This window comes from Carassius carassius, chromosome 9, assembly GCF_963082965.1.
Source record: "Carassius carassius chromosome 9, fCarCar2.1, whole genome shotgun sequence".
Classification (NCBI taxonomy): domain Eukaryota; kingdom Metazoa; phylum Chordata; class Actinopteri; order Cypriniformes; family Cyprinidae; genus Carassius; species Carassius carassius.
The window spans coordinates 12,722,199-12,736,597 of NC_081763.1; the positions used below are offsets into that span (position 1 = coordinate 12,722,199).

The 14,399-nt window shown below is 38.5% G+C and overlaps 1 protein-coding gene across 3 annotated transcripts in view; it reads left to right on the forward strand.

Annotated features, from left to right (window-relative positions):
* Window positions 1-302: 302 nt before the first annotated feature.
* The window catches only part of LOC132148964 (protein FAM171A2-like), a 38,688-nt gene continuing 24,591 nt past the window's right edge, over window positions 303-14,399 (forward strand). Inside the window, exon 1 of one of the 3 annotated variants that reach the window (XM_059557803.1) lies at window positions 303-532. In XM_059557803.1, the coding sequence (XP_059413786.1) occupies window positions 433-532 (100 nt within the window). In that variant the 5' untranslated portion in view covers window positions 303-432. The remainder of the gene's footprint in view (window positions 533-14,399) is intronic. The other 2 variants (XM_059557802.1, XM_059557804.1) reach the window with 2 other exon arrangements.

Consider the following 14,399-nt stretch of genomic DNA (forward strand, 5'->3'; position numbering starts at 1 on the left):
TATTGATGTGAGGGGATAACAGGATGGACGTTATATATATATATATATATATATATATATATATATATATATATATATATATATATATATATATATATATATATATATATATATATATATATATATATCTTTTAGTTAACTATTCCTTCAATCAATAAAACGCTGGAAACGGCCTTCAAACTTCAAATGGTCCAAACGTGAAAAGTTGCTAATGAGCCTCGACCGACAGAGGGCTCATGGGAGCACTGCACTCCAAAATCGCCCCCTCCCATTTGGGACAACAGGACTGAAAGAAGCGGAGCAGTCGTACTCGGGAAGGGAGTGGGCAGACTGGGCACCCGTGGCAACCGCTCTTTAGATCAGTCAGTCTTGTGCCATCCCGCAACGAAACATGGATGAACTGCTGGAGGATCTGACGATTCCGCTTTAAGAATGCGTCCGACGCACACCCCCCGCTCTTTTTTTCTTTTTCTTTTCCTCTTTAGTGCTTGGAGGACGCTGGCTAAATCACTGCAGACCCCAGGACCAGTCGGTGAGTTTGATTTGAGACTGTAGCATCCGTCTTTGAATGTGTTATTTGTGTAGCGTGAAGATCGGAACATCGACTCCAGGTTTTATTATGTAACTGCCGCATTTGCGCTCCCAGCAGTTTATCACGCGCCGTAGCTTTTGTGCACATTTACTTTAGTGCCTTTTGGGAGTTACAGTTTGGAAACAAAGGATTTCAAACTCAGATGAGCCCGCCGTGTATCTGTAAAGTGAAGAAGTTAGTTAAACGGGCCATGAGTTTCAGAAAAACAGTTACATGTGGCATTTGTTTCATTCCTATCTTGATTCAAGAATGCACGTTATCTTATGATAGACTACAGGCAAGCTAGTATCGTTTTGTATTTTAAGCCCACCCACACTGCTATTTCTGAATATAAGTAGTTCACTGAGAGATACACCGTTATCTACCGGTTTATTTAACCTCGGTAAGTTAGTTCATAATTATTTATATGAATAAACTATGTGTTTATTTTAAAAGTATAGGGGAGACTGATGGAAGTTGCAATTATTATTATTATTAGCCTATTATTTTCAATGTAACTGTTACGCCAAGAAATAAAACGTTATTTAAAATTGAACCTTTTGTGACAACATGCCCCAAGGGGACCCTGTCACAATATAATGTCGACTTGTCAGCAGAGTTTTAAACAGCAAGATTAAAATATAAAATGTGGCATATACAAATATCAAAACATTGTTTTGGCCAACAAATATTGCATTTAAGAGAAAAACAAACATCTGTGTAATTTCCCTGTGTAAGTGCCCGCTATATATATATATATATATATATATATATATATATATATATATATATATATATATATATGTTACATATATATATATGTTTTTTCTTGCTATAGTTTTGTTACTCTAGTCTGGTGGCAGTTTGTCGCCACAGGACCTAACTGGTCTTTTAGGGGCTGTTTGTGCAAACTCTTTTGTGAACCCCCTTTTCTTCCTCAGCCACTTCCAATGCATATTAATGTGAGTTTGGAGCTTTTTTCTGTTATGCACTCCATTGGTGCTCATAATAAACAGCTCAAAAAGTCAACCACAGACATTTTGGCCTAAGTTCTGCCTTATCTGAACCATTCAAATAGAGAAATTTAAAGAAAGTCTGTATACTGATTTTGAAACTTTGACTGTCAGCATTTGTTTAGTCTTTTTGTGGTTAGTAACATATCCTGCAAAGTCATTAGATGTTTTTGACCAACATCAGAAGTTCATTACTGGACTCCAGCCTTTAATGGGACCCTTTGAAGAGAGACCTAAAGGTGAAGCCACATCATAAAGCTGTGTGTGAGTTCCCAGTTCTGGAGCTGAGAAGGACCTGGGATGACATTTTTAAAAGTCTGGGATCCTTTTTAATCAATGTTTTACTGTCTACTGGAAAAGGCTCTGCTGACTAAGCTTTCATTGTTGCGCTGATAGGAAACATTTAAGTCAGAGTCAGTCAAAAGCATGTGAAGGTTTCCCCCAAGATATAGACATATGAATAAATAAATTGTTAGCAAAGAACAGATAAAGGAATCAAGGCACAAGCACCAAAGTTTAATATCATTCTCCTTACAGATTTTTGTTGTTGTTCTATGTACTGAATCTTTTTTTGCACATATTAAGTGTCAAGCATATTAATAAGTTGTTTCTGAAAATTAATTTGTTTGGGAAGCAGACACGATTTGTCTTAACCAGTAAGAGATAATGTTATGCAACACAATAGTTTGTGTCTATCTATCTATCTATCTATCTATCTATCTATCTATCTATCTATCTATCTATCTATCTATCTATCTATCTATCTATCTATCTATCTATCTATCTATCTATCTATCTATCTATCTATCTCTCTATCTATCATGTTATGGCACCATCAAATGTGCCCTTTAAACCTGACCCAAGAGTTTTTAAATGTCAATTATTATGAAAAATTATGATCATTTATTGCTGTTAGATTGGGAAGACAGCAGCTAATTATTGCAGCATGACTTATTTTCCAGCATCATTTTCTTAGAATTTCTAAATCCTGCTTCTTTCCTCCAAAGTCTATACTTAAAAAACAAAAAGTGTCAAGTTTAAATGAATAATTTCTACTCAGATTCAAGAATTACGAATCCGAGTATAGTATGCAAACAGCAGTTTAAATTTCACTGTTTATCGACCCTGATATACTCAAGCTTTGAAGTTCAGTTGTTAAAACTGGAGTTCTTTAAGCCTGTTTTGGCTGTGGTCATTTATCGGCCTCCTAAGTATAGCCAAGCTTTTATCCAGGAGTTCTCAGATTTTGTATCCTCTATTTTATTATCGTCTGCTTATATCTTAATTATGGGCGATTTTAATATTCTATTGTGTTGTCCTGGAAAGCCTTTGGTTAAGTAGTTTTCATCCTGATGGACTCATTTAATTTTATTCAGCATGTCTACGGCCCTACGCATGAGAGAGGACATACTTTGGACCTTGTTTTTTTCCTTAGGGCTTTCAATTTTTGATGTTGATGTTAATGATGTTTGCATTTCAGATCATATGCCTTTCATATTATATTATCATATTACTTTCAGTGTAAATGTACCGAATGAAATGAGAGCCAGTCGGATCTCTTGTGTTTGTTCCCGTACAATTACTCCATCAACACCACAGGCTTTTGGTGAGATTTTTAGTACCTTTTCTGATGTATCATGGTTGGAGTCTGCACCTCTCACGGCTGATCCAGATTAATTACTTACTGTTTTTAATTATGTATGCTCTGGAGTCTTGAAGGACTCTGTTGCTCTTTACAAGATTAAGCATTGTAAGGTAAATCGTCAGCCTTAGTTTAATGAACATACTCATATTCTTAAACAGCAGTGTAGGAAGGCAGAACGGGCTTGGAAGAAAAATAAACATCTGGTCTCTCATCAGATGTTACGAGACTCATATCTTGGGTATCAGTAAAGGATGCTAAAGCAGCCTATTTTTCAAATATTATATTGCAGCATTCAAACTAACCATACATTTTTTTTTCAAACTATTAATGGGTTTTTTAATCCAAATACTGTTACAATACCTCCATCTACAGAGTGTTGTGAGAAGTTTTTAAGTGTTTTCTCTGGAAAAACAAAAAACATTAGATCTAGGTTTCATGATTTGGATGGAAAGGTAGCAGAAAACTCTACTAGTGTCAACACTTTGGATGAATTTGATCTGGTTTCATCTATCGATATTAGTCATATTATTGCTCATTTGAAACGCCCAGCTACCAGTTGGGATGATTTGCCTTCAGGTTTGCTTGGTGGAACAGCTGACTTTATTGGACCAAGTATTACATCTATTATGAACTGTAGCCTTTCTACAGGTCTTCTTCCATCATGTCTTAAGCATGTGGTCATTCAGCCCCTTCTTAAGAAGTCTGCTCTGGACCCTTTGGAATTTACATATTATCGGCCAATTTCAAAGCTGTCCTGTATTTCAAAAATATTGAAAGAAAGTGGTTTTGCCTCAGCTGAGCTCTTTTTTGGCTAATAATGATGTGCTAGATGCTTTTCAGTCTGGCTTTAGGGCAGGACACAGCACTGAATCAGCTCTATTGTGAGTTCCCAAAGATTGGTTACTTATTGCAGACTTGGGTAGTCTAGGAGCTTTGATTATGCTCGACCTTAGTGCAGCTTTTGATCTAATAGATCATATCCTTATTAAATGTTTACAGCATGTTGTGGGTCTGAGAGGGACTGTTTTAAAATGGTTTTCTTCTTATTTGAAGGGACGATCCTTTTCAGTGAAGCTTGGGAAATTTTCTTCTTCTTCAGTCTCTATTGACAGTGGAGTACCTCAGGGCTCCATTTTGGGACCTATTCTGTTTTCACTAATTCTGTTGCCTTTAGGCCTTATTTAAAAAAAAAAAAAAAAACACATTATGTCTTATCATCATTATACTGATGATATTCTGATTTATTTGCCTATTAGATCTGGGCGGGTCAACTTCTCATTCATCTTTGTTATTATGTCTTGAGGAGGTAAAGTGCTGTTTAGATCAAAATTGCCTACAGCTAAATGTGAGTAAATCTGAAGTAATCATTTTTGGGCCAAAAAAAAAGGGAAAGTGACGTGATGTACAGCCAAGTATGGTGACCCATATTTAGGATTTGTGCTCTGCATTTAACCCATCCAAAGTGCACACACACAGCAGTGGACATACACACCCGGAGCAGTGGCCAGCCATTTATGCTGCAGCACCCAGGGAGCAGTTGGGGGTTCGGTGCCTTGCTCAAGGGTACCTCAGTCATGGTATTGCCGGCCCGAGACTCAAACCCACAACCTTAGGGTTAGGAGTCAAACTCTCTAACCACTAGGCCACAACTTCCCCCAATAAGGTTATTCCCCAAATAAGGTTGACTGTGACATAAACGATGTGTTAGGCACATGGACAACTAATCTGCAGTCCCAAATAAGAAATATGGGTTAAAATATCGGATTCAGTATAAGGTGTTGCTGTACGTTTTTAAAGCTGTCCATGATATGGCCCCAGAATATATTACGGACCTGATTAATTTGAACTTTGGTAAATCTCAAAGATCATTTAACTGCTTACTGCTCTCAGTTCCAAAAATGTGCCTTAAAACAAAGGGGGATCGTGCATTTTCAGTTGCTGGCCCAAGAATGTGGAATACCCTTCCACCTGACATCAGATCTGCACCCTCAGTTGATGTTTTTAAATCTAGCTTGAAAACATATGTACTTGATTTCTATGGCTTTAAATTGTTGACTTTGTAAGAAGTAAATTGTTTTAATTGTTTTTCTGTTTTTGTTTTACTATTTTTATCTTATGTTGCTGTACAGTCCTTTGGTCTACTTTGTAGTGGAAAGGGCTCTATAAATAAAGTAGATTTGAGACTTGGCTTGAGAGTCAACCCATCATCTAAACACAATAGGTGGATGGCAGGGCCATTTCCTGTTACTTCTTTAGTTTTATCTTTATGTTCAGGAAACTGATCTTTGCATGCAGTTTTGAGTACCTATAGTAATTTTTTTTCTAAACATACATATTTATCATTATCTTGCATCTTTTTAAGCAGCATCATTTAACAGCTGTGAGCTAAAGGACTGTGTGAATCGCATTGAGGCATCAGATGTTTGCTACTAACATGGTGCAAAGTATCTACCAGAGCGTGAAATATTGTTATCCTGATGGGTTTTTGTAGTGGAACAGCATGCACATCACCATCCTAATCAAACTGACACCTAGAGCCGCCAACTCTGATTTGGGACAAAGGCCTGGTGAGGGTAAGCCAGCCAAGACACTAATGCAAAATGACTGCTGGAGATCTTCCTGCTGGAGTCCGTGCCTTTAGGCAAGTGTTGACCCTGCCCATTTTCCACAATTTGAAAAACAGCTGTGTGCAGTAATGGTTTTGAGCCGATATTCAAGTCAGGAAGAAGGCAGTTTAATGGGGGAAGTCGTGGCCTAGTGGTTAGAGAGTTTGACTCCCAACCCCTAGGGTTGTGTGTTCGCATCCTGAGCCAGCAATACCACGACTTAAGTGCCCTTGAGCAAGGCACCACACCCCCAACTGCTCCCCGGCCATTGCACCATAAATTGCTGGCCACTGCTCCAGGTGTGTGTTCACGGTTTGCGTGTGCAAATTGGATGGGTTAAATGCAAAGCAGGAATTCTGAGTATGGTTCACCATACTTGGCTGTATGTCACTTTCACTTTTTTAATTGAAACATTTGAAAAAAGCAGTTTTGCTCTTCTCTTTTATCTTGCATTCATGATTGTGTAGGATACTGTCCTATCACCACATAATTAGTCTATGCTTTTATCAACTTCCAGTAGATTTCAAGAGATTCCCCTTAAGGGTGTATTACATCCTCCTCCTCTCATGCATTAACAAGGGTTAACATGCCAGCGCTTGTTTGAGTGCTGCCCCAGCTTGCCACTGTATGCTTTTATTTGGGACACAATTGCAGCATTGTGCTGCATGATGCTTTTATTAGATGTCATTGAATTTTGGAACTTGTATGACTTCATATCAATCATAGGTCAGTTTATAATAGAGAGCAGCAGTCAAGATCAAAGAGAATATTGTCACGTTTCCTTATTTGGTCATCTTCCTTTTCTTGTTTTAGTTAATTGATTGATCCTCACCTGTCTCCTGTTCCCTCATTACCTTCTGTGTGTATAAATACCCGTTCTGTTCAGTTCCTCCTGGTCCGTGATTGTTGATGTGTTTGTTGAATGTATGTTAAATGTAATCTTGTTAATACAGTCTGTACCTCCCTCGTCATCAGTAAACTCCTTATTTGTTCCAGATCCTCTTCTCTCACTTTGTTTTACGTTTAGCACTACCTCAGCTGTAACAAATATATCTTTTTTATATATTTTTTCTTTATGGGGAATTGACTTTTAATGATTTTTAATTGATTGATATTTTTTAACATCTAAACCTTAAAAGACTGACCTACTGTGTTGTTGAATGATTGTATATGATTTCGTTGAAGCCTACAGTCCACATTATTTAAATTTTTGATTCAGCAAAAAAGAAAAAAAAATACCACCAATCAAAGAATTGTGACAAACAATTCCTCCAAATAAACTCTTTAGTGGCTGATTACTCCCATAAAGAATTGCAAATTATATTAATGTGATAGAGTATATTTATTTGTATGTTGTCCATAGTAACTACAGTTCCCTTTCAGTCAATCACTCTCGATGTCACATCGGATGACCGACATTTTTGGGATATTGCTTCGATAGACCAATCTACTTCAATTGTAATCTAAACGAGCCAATGCACATTGGCATGCAGTTGTCAAGCGATTATAAAAAATAAATTTAATTACTTAATGTACCAATTAATCTCAAATTAATGAGTTTAATTAATTAACATGCACATCATGTTCAGATTAAAGATAAAGTTATTTTTAAAGATAATAGTTCATCATTGTGTTCATTTAGAAAAAAAAAACACTGAATGGACATACAGAAAAGTAGCTGAAATATCAGCCCCGGTTGCAATCTAGTGTTTGTTCTGGCGGCCGACAGGACAGAACTACTTCCGGCAGTGGCACGGGTGGTCTGATGAATAAAGCAGTGGCAAACCCCTCAGGGAACCGACCCTCGGGGGCACATAGCTACTCTAGTGCTTCTTTTCTCTGTATGGAGTTGGATTTGGTCGAACAGACAGCACACGTCACAGAGGAACGTGCGCAGTCGGTACTGACCTGCTTTGAATTCGTTTAAGGGTAGGACGGTGGTCCCACTGAAACTATTTCAGAGGCCCCTGGGGCATATGACAGCTGCAGCGGCACTTAAGCCCGCGATATACTTCAAACAAAGTTTGTTTTCCGAACTTTCCAACACCCCCGCGCTGCTGAAATATCAATTTAGACAAAAGAATAATGATTAGCAGCAGTTCAGAGTCAAGTATCATGTTTGTAATACAAAAGAACAATTCTATTTCCATAATCAGTCCTTTATGGGATGTGTGAATGTCTCATAGTCTGGAAACTTTAGCATGATGTGGAATAGATATTGGAGTCATCTCATAGCACAAACCTGTTTGTTTATTTGATTAAACTGGATAAATTATTACACCTTTTTATATTTTATGTGGTGTCATCATGATTTGATAAAAAAAAGTTTTTTTATTGTATTTTATTTTGACATTTCATTTATTGTATACCTTTTAAATTCGCTTATGAAAGAACAACAGCAGCAGCAGCAGCAGCAGCAGTACGGTGTAACATTTATTTGAAAAACATGTATTTGGTACTTGCTACTGTCAGGGTATGGGATAGATAGAGGACTCAGATGCAGAGTAGTGAAAAGGAGAATCTTTATTCTCACCACAAAACACAAAATAACATAAACAATAATTAAATGCTGCCTGGGTGAACAGAGATTCCAGAGCTGGCCGGCACACTGCGGAAAAAGCTGCCGGATCTCCATACTACGAGTCCTTGATGACAGTAGAACAGAGGGTCAAACATTGATGTTTGCACACTACACAAAACACGGGCAGCGACAAAACAATCTACTCACAATGACAGACAGAAAGGTAGAGACATATAAGTGAGTAGGGGAGTGAGTGACAAGTGGGGAAGAATCAGCTCCTGATCTGCGCACCCCCACCACGATCAGCGCTGATTGTCCAGACCACGAGCTATCGAACATGATAGGACAACACAGACCACAGGGGAAGACGGGAAGGCACCATGCACCATGACAGCTACCATATATATTGGTATACATACTCTTTCCTTTAATTGTTTTCATGGCTTTGGAAAGACTTGCATCTGATGTTTCCCTCCATCGCTTTTTGCATAACTCCGGGTCGTCAGCACCAAGCTTCGCTGAAATTTCTTTCTAGGAATTAAATGCTTTCTCTGAAACTTTAAAGTCTCTCCACTAGCGATTGTACAGGTGCAGATATGTCTGTGGCAGCTCATCTATTCGACACTCCAGTGTATACATGTTGCTAGTGACTAAGAGATGTTGTTCTCCTGAATGACCTCTGCTGAATAAGAAACGAACCGGGAAAAAAACCTCTCAAGTCAAAGAGGGTGGAGTTTCAGAACACACCCAATGATATCATAACCGCCATGGACCAATGCAAGCTCTAAGGTATTTAGGAGCCAAAACTAACTCCCCCAGAAAGTTTGCTTTGGTCAGCTGTTTCGAGCTGCCGAAATGAACTTCATTTTGTCCTGATTTTGATTGAATTGACATCATATCAGTTTGTTCTTCAATTTTGTTTGAAGTATATCATGGCCTTTACATAAAAGTACAGTCACTAGGTAAGAATGACCTGGTCATCAGGTTCCTTTCCTTAGAGGAGCCAGGAGGTTAAATCCTTCCCGACCCCCCTCCATACTCTCTTGGGACCTGTATCTGGTGCTTAAAACACTACAGCAGGGGCCATTTGAGCCCTTGCACTTAGTCAAGCTAAAGTTTTTTTCTTTGAAAACTCTGCTCCTGCTTGCATTGGCCTTCATCAAGAGGGTAGGGGACCTGCATGCATTTTCGGTCGACGATTTGTGCCTAGAGTTTGGGCCAGCTGTCTCCCAGGTAATCATGAGGTCCTGGCCTGGCTTTGTGCCCAAGGTTCCCATTACTCTCTTCAGGGATCAGGTGGTGAGCCTGCAAGCGCTGACGCCGGAGGAGGCAGTCCCAGCCCTAGCTTTGCTCTGTCCGGTCCGAGCCCTGAGATGCTACATAGACCGGACACAAAGCTCAGCTCTTTGTCTGTGGCCTACACCAGAAAGGGGCGCAGGTGGCTCGCACAGGGCACTGGAAGGGGCAGCATCCATGGCACTTTGGTAGGAATCCCAAATCACTGGTCATCCAACGTGGCGTTGAGAGTGACCGACTTCAAGGGTACATCACTTTTATATTTTTTTTTTTTTGGTAAGCAACAGATATAGCAGATATATTGTCAATATAACCACCATTAGATAGATGTAAAGTGAATTGAATTCTGTTTTTGTCTGAATTTGCAAATTCAGGGCTTTCTAAGGTGATGTCATGTCATGTCAAGCCGATCTTTTATTTAAGGCTCTTTATAGCATGGGCTGTTTGTAGGCGGAAGGGTACAGAATAGCTTGGCAGGATTTTCTGGTTACATGGGCAATCACAACTTTAAAGAGTGTGTCTGGCCATCAGCCCACCATGAACTCCCCGGGCAGCTGTTCAAAGGTAGGAATTTCTTTGTTGACACCAGACACCCTAACGCTGAGAGGAAACGGGAGATTTATCAGCAGCAGAGCCCCTGTAAACCTGACCTCTAAGGAGATCCTGCTTCACATCATCACAATGTGTCCAGATATTTTGATTAGTTGGTATAAAAAGTTTTAGGAAAAGAACACATGAAAAATTTGATATTACACCATCTACATTAAACACGTAATGGCCCAATGCTCAAAAAACACAAACCAGCCAGACATCATCTAGTGCAGCAGTGGAGGCTTGCTTATAATGTTAAGTCTGTTTTGCTCAGTTTATTGTGTCTGATATGAGTTTGGTGATGTCTTGAAACATTAATCTAGATAAGGCTTTAGAAAAGGTTGCATGTTTGGGTGTGCAAAACCAAAATCTAGTTCTGCCTTAGTGCTTATTTTGTAGATTTTTAAATTTCATACTTGGGTCCAAATTTTAATCCTGTTTTTGCTTTTATTCTTGATAGTTATTTTTATTTAATTTTTTTGTAGAAGCATTGTTTTACTTGAAAAATATTTTTTTAAGTGCCCAACACTGACCGATAAAGTGACCAGTCTTGTTAACTTCAGACTCGACATTTCAGACATTTCCTCTCATCAAACTGCAGAAGTCTATAAATTCCCTGAACAATGGGTTCATTAGAGCTGAGTCAACATATTTCTGCTGTGCTTTTCCTCTCGGGGGTTGTATCAATACCAATCAATTTTTTTTCCTTTCCAGCAAAATCTTGCACTCTGGATGACTGTTTTGTTTTTGCAGGCTTTAAAATCTGTAAAGATTCCTCGAGTTAAATATTTACAGAGTCAGACCTTGATTTATTTGATCTTACATTGGATTTTTTCTCAAATTCAAGCAGCATTTCCCCTTGCTGCTTGGTTATTTTCCTCACATAACATCCAACATGCTGCAAATATCTGCAAAAGCTCCAGAATCCTGTTTTATAATCATCTCATGAGGTTGCCTAGAGGAGACAGGGACTGCATGCCTCTCAAATTTTATCACATAAAGAGTAGATGTGCTCTAGTTTTAGCTGAGGAATTAATAGCAGGCTCTTTGTTAGATGTTTTTTTTTTGTCTGATTATTGCATAAAGTTTTGTCCTGCTGTGCTGCAGGACCTGGGTAAGTGTTTTCCTGTTTTCCTTGGCTTAGGACGTCGTCCAGCTGCTGCTGGAGAAAGGGTGAGGTTTTTGAAAATTATTTATGAGCTATTCTATATCTTTGACCCAGGACTCTCCAAACTGTCTTACACAGATGGAGAGGTGAGAGTTTGCTCTTCATAACACAGATGCAGACACAATGAGGGCAACTTTTCTCACACCTGCCAATGGCAGATGAAAATTTATGCATTTATTGCTTACAGGCTACTGTGTGTGTGTGTGTGTGTGTGTGTGTGTGTCAGTGTGTGTGTGTCAGTGTGTGTGTGTGTGTGTGTTTTATATTTTGTACATTTATTTTATATTTTTGTAGTCATTTTATTCATTATGTTAATACATTTTATTATAACATAATTTTAATGTATTATGAAATTAATCTGATTGTTAATTTGATTTAATGTATGTAATTTTATTTTGTGTATATTATTTTGGAGTTTCTTTCTTTTATAGCACAGATCATTGTGATTACCCACATAATCATTCACAAAATCATGTGTATGACACATACTTTTGATTCTTATATTTTTGTTTGGGTGACTTATGTGAACATGTTCATTTGAATAGTGCACTTCAGCAACTGTAAGGTGTTTTATTTTTACAAATCAACTTTAACTATGTATTAGGCTATCCCTTATGTATGTATTATTTTCTGGCCAAACCTTTACTTGCATTTGGTGCTAAGTGAGTGTTACTTTTGGACCTTGCAACCACACATACATCAGTGCCTGTGTTTATTCAGCCCTCACAGCAAGGCTACGGCTACACTGCCTTTATATCTGAGACTTTGTATGCAACCCAGCTAAACCCAATGGTTTTGGACAGGCAGACATTCCTGCTTGGCTGTTAACACATCATCCACCTGTCTAAAAACACAACAGGGTGGTCTGGAACCATCGGTGACAGCAGGACAACCTTTTTGCCTTGGTGTAACTTGGAGTTTTGTCTTGTAGGATTTCCCCACTCGACCATCTTTCCCCGGTTTCACAATGAAGTTACACTTGCCTGAACAATGAGGCTTTCTCATTTAAAACCCGATGGTGTCATTGTTTGGCAGTGGAACACATTTTAAAAAGATAGAGAGAGGAAAAGATTCACAAATCCTCCAGTTAAGCTCTAGCAACAGCAGCAACACCATTTTGGCTGCTAAAGAGGCAATAAATAATTAAATAACTGATTGGTTAATATAGATAATTGTGGCATTTGAAATGTTTATGGTCCATTAAGCATTGCTAAATTGCATTTCAGACCTGTCAGCAGGGTAGAAATGTTTGTTGTTTTTGGAAAGGATTATATGTGTAAAAGACTTTGCAAATACCTGGCAAATCTCCCTAAGTACTTCATTTAAAAATGCTGTGCTCTCCATTCAGTCTCATCAGATGCCTGTAACATAGACAGTCAGCCTGCTGGGAAATGCTGCTCCTGACTGCCACCGTGTTCAGAAATGAGTGGAAGAGATTTCACTCCTTAATACAAGTAAATAATGACAATGATATGTTTTTGTTTTCAGTGAAGCACAAGTTCATTTTTCCGCTGAGGCGCAGAACTTTTATGTCGCAGAAAAGTTTCCTGGATTATTTGCACCTTGCACTTCAGCTGAAACAATAGACAGGAAGTGGAATTGTGTACAGGAAATCCTGGTGGTTGAGTGGACACTGATAATGTTCCTCTTAGTTATCTTGAATGTGTAATATTATATACACTATATATATATATATATATATATATATATACACACACACACACACACACATATATATATACTAGGGGTGTAACGGTACGCAAAAATCACGGTTCGGTACCTACCTCGGTTTTAAAGTCACAGTTCGGTTCATTTTCGGTACAGTAAGGGAAAGAAATGGAAACATTAAACAGCAGGTTGTTCATTACTATAAACTTTTTTTAACAATTTGTTTACACATTTTTAAATACTTTTTAATAAAATATATATAAAATTAAAAAAGAATAAGAAATAAAATACTGCTGCAAAGTTCTCCACTAAATAAAATATTCTCAGTCTCAAACCAATATCATATAATAAAATATAATGAAAAATATAAATAAATAACTATGATTAAAGTGCAGCATTACCAATCCCAGCTTGTAGGCCTGCTCATATTTAAAAAATATATATAACTTTTTTCAAAATGTAAATTTGCAGCATCAACAGTTTCAGTTTTTAGACCTGCTCAGATTTCGTTATTGCGTTGGACCGATCGGAATTAAGAGCAAAGGTCTGTTTAAATACCGACAGGAGCTGCGTTTGAATTACAATCGTTTTTTTTCCTAGTTGTAGTGATGTTCACACTCACGTGATGCCTTTTGAAAACCTTAGGCCGGTGACACACTGGCATATTGCACCTGTCAAACAGCCTATTTTGCCGTCAATACTGTTAACGGTGTCCTTTATCAGTAGGCTTTATATTTATGCTCAACATGAAGTATAGATATTGTTGTCGTGAAGATCCTGGTCTGTCGACGCCTCGGCGGCCTCCCTCTATGTCACCTACAGCAGCAGCAGCACGCCAGCGCCGCGTCAGGCACAAATCTGGTGTGTAGAGACCATAGACTGTAAAAAAATATGGACGTAGTGTCTGTGACGTCACCCATAGACTCCTCAATAGCGGTTTTGAAGCGCAAAGTGTGCAGAGCGGGCCGTCGCCATCTTGGCAGCGCGTCACCGCGCGACTCTCCCGGATAATCGAAAATGGGCAAAAAGGCGGGAGCTGATTGCTGAAGCCACGCCCACCTAGCGCGACGGCATTGTCAGCAGTGGCAATCCACCTGTCACTCAAGTGGCCACGCCCTTAATTATGCAGAAATTTAAGTCTTAATATAATTTAAATGGATGAGTTTAAAATAAATTCACCCCCCTCACAGTTGTCATGAAGGGCAAAATTAGCTATTTAGACCAAAATAATTTTTTGAACCAGGCTGTAAACATGTTTTTTTCTGCTTTAAAGTTGGGCATTTTAACATGGGGAGTCTATGGGATTGACTCCCTTTTGCA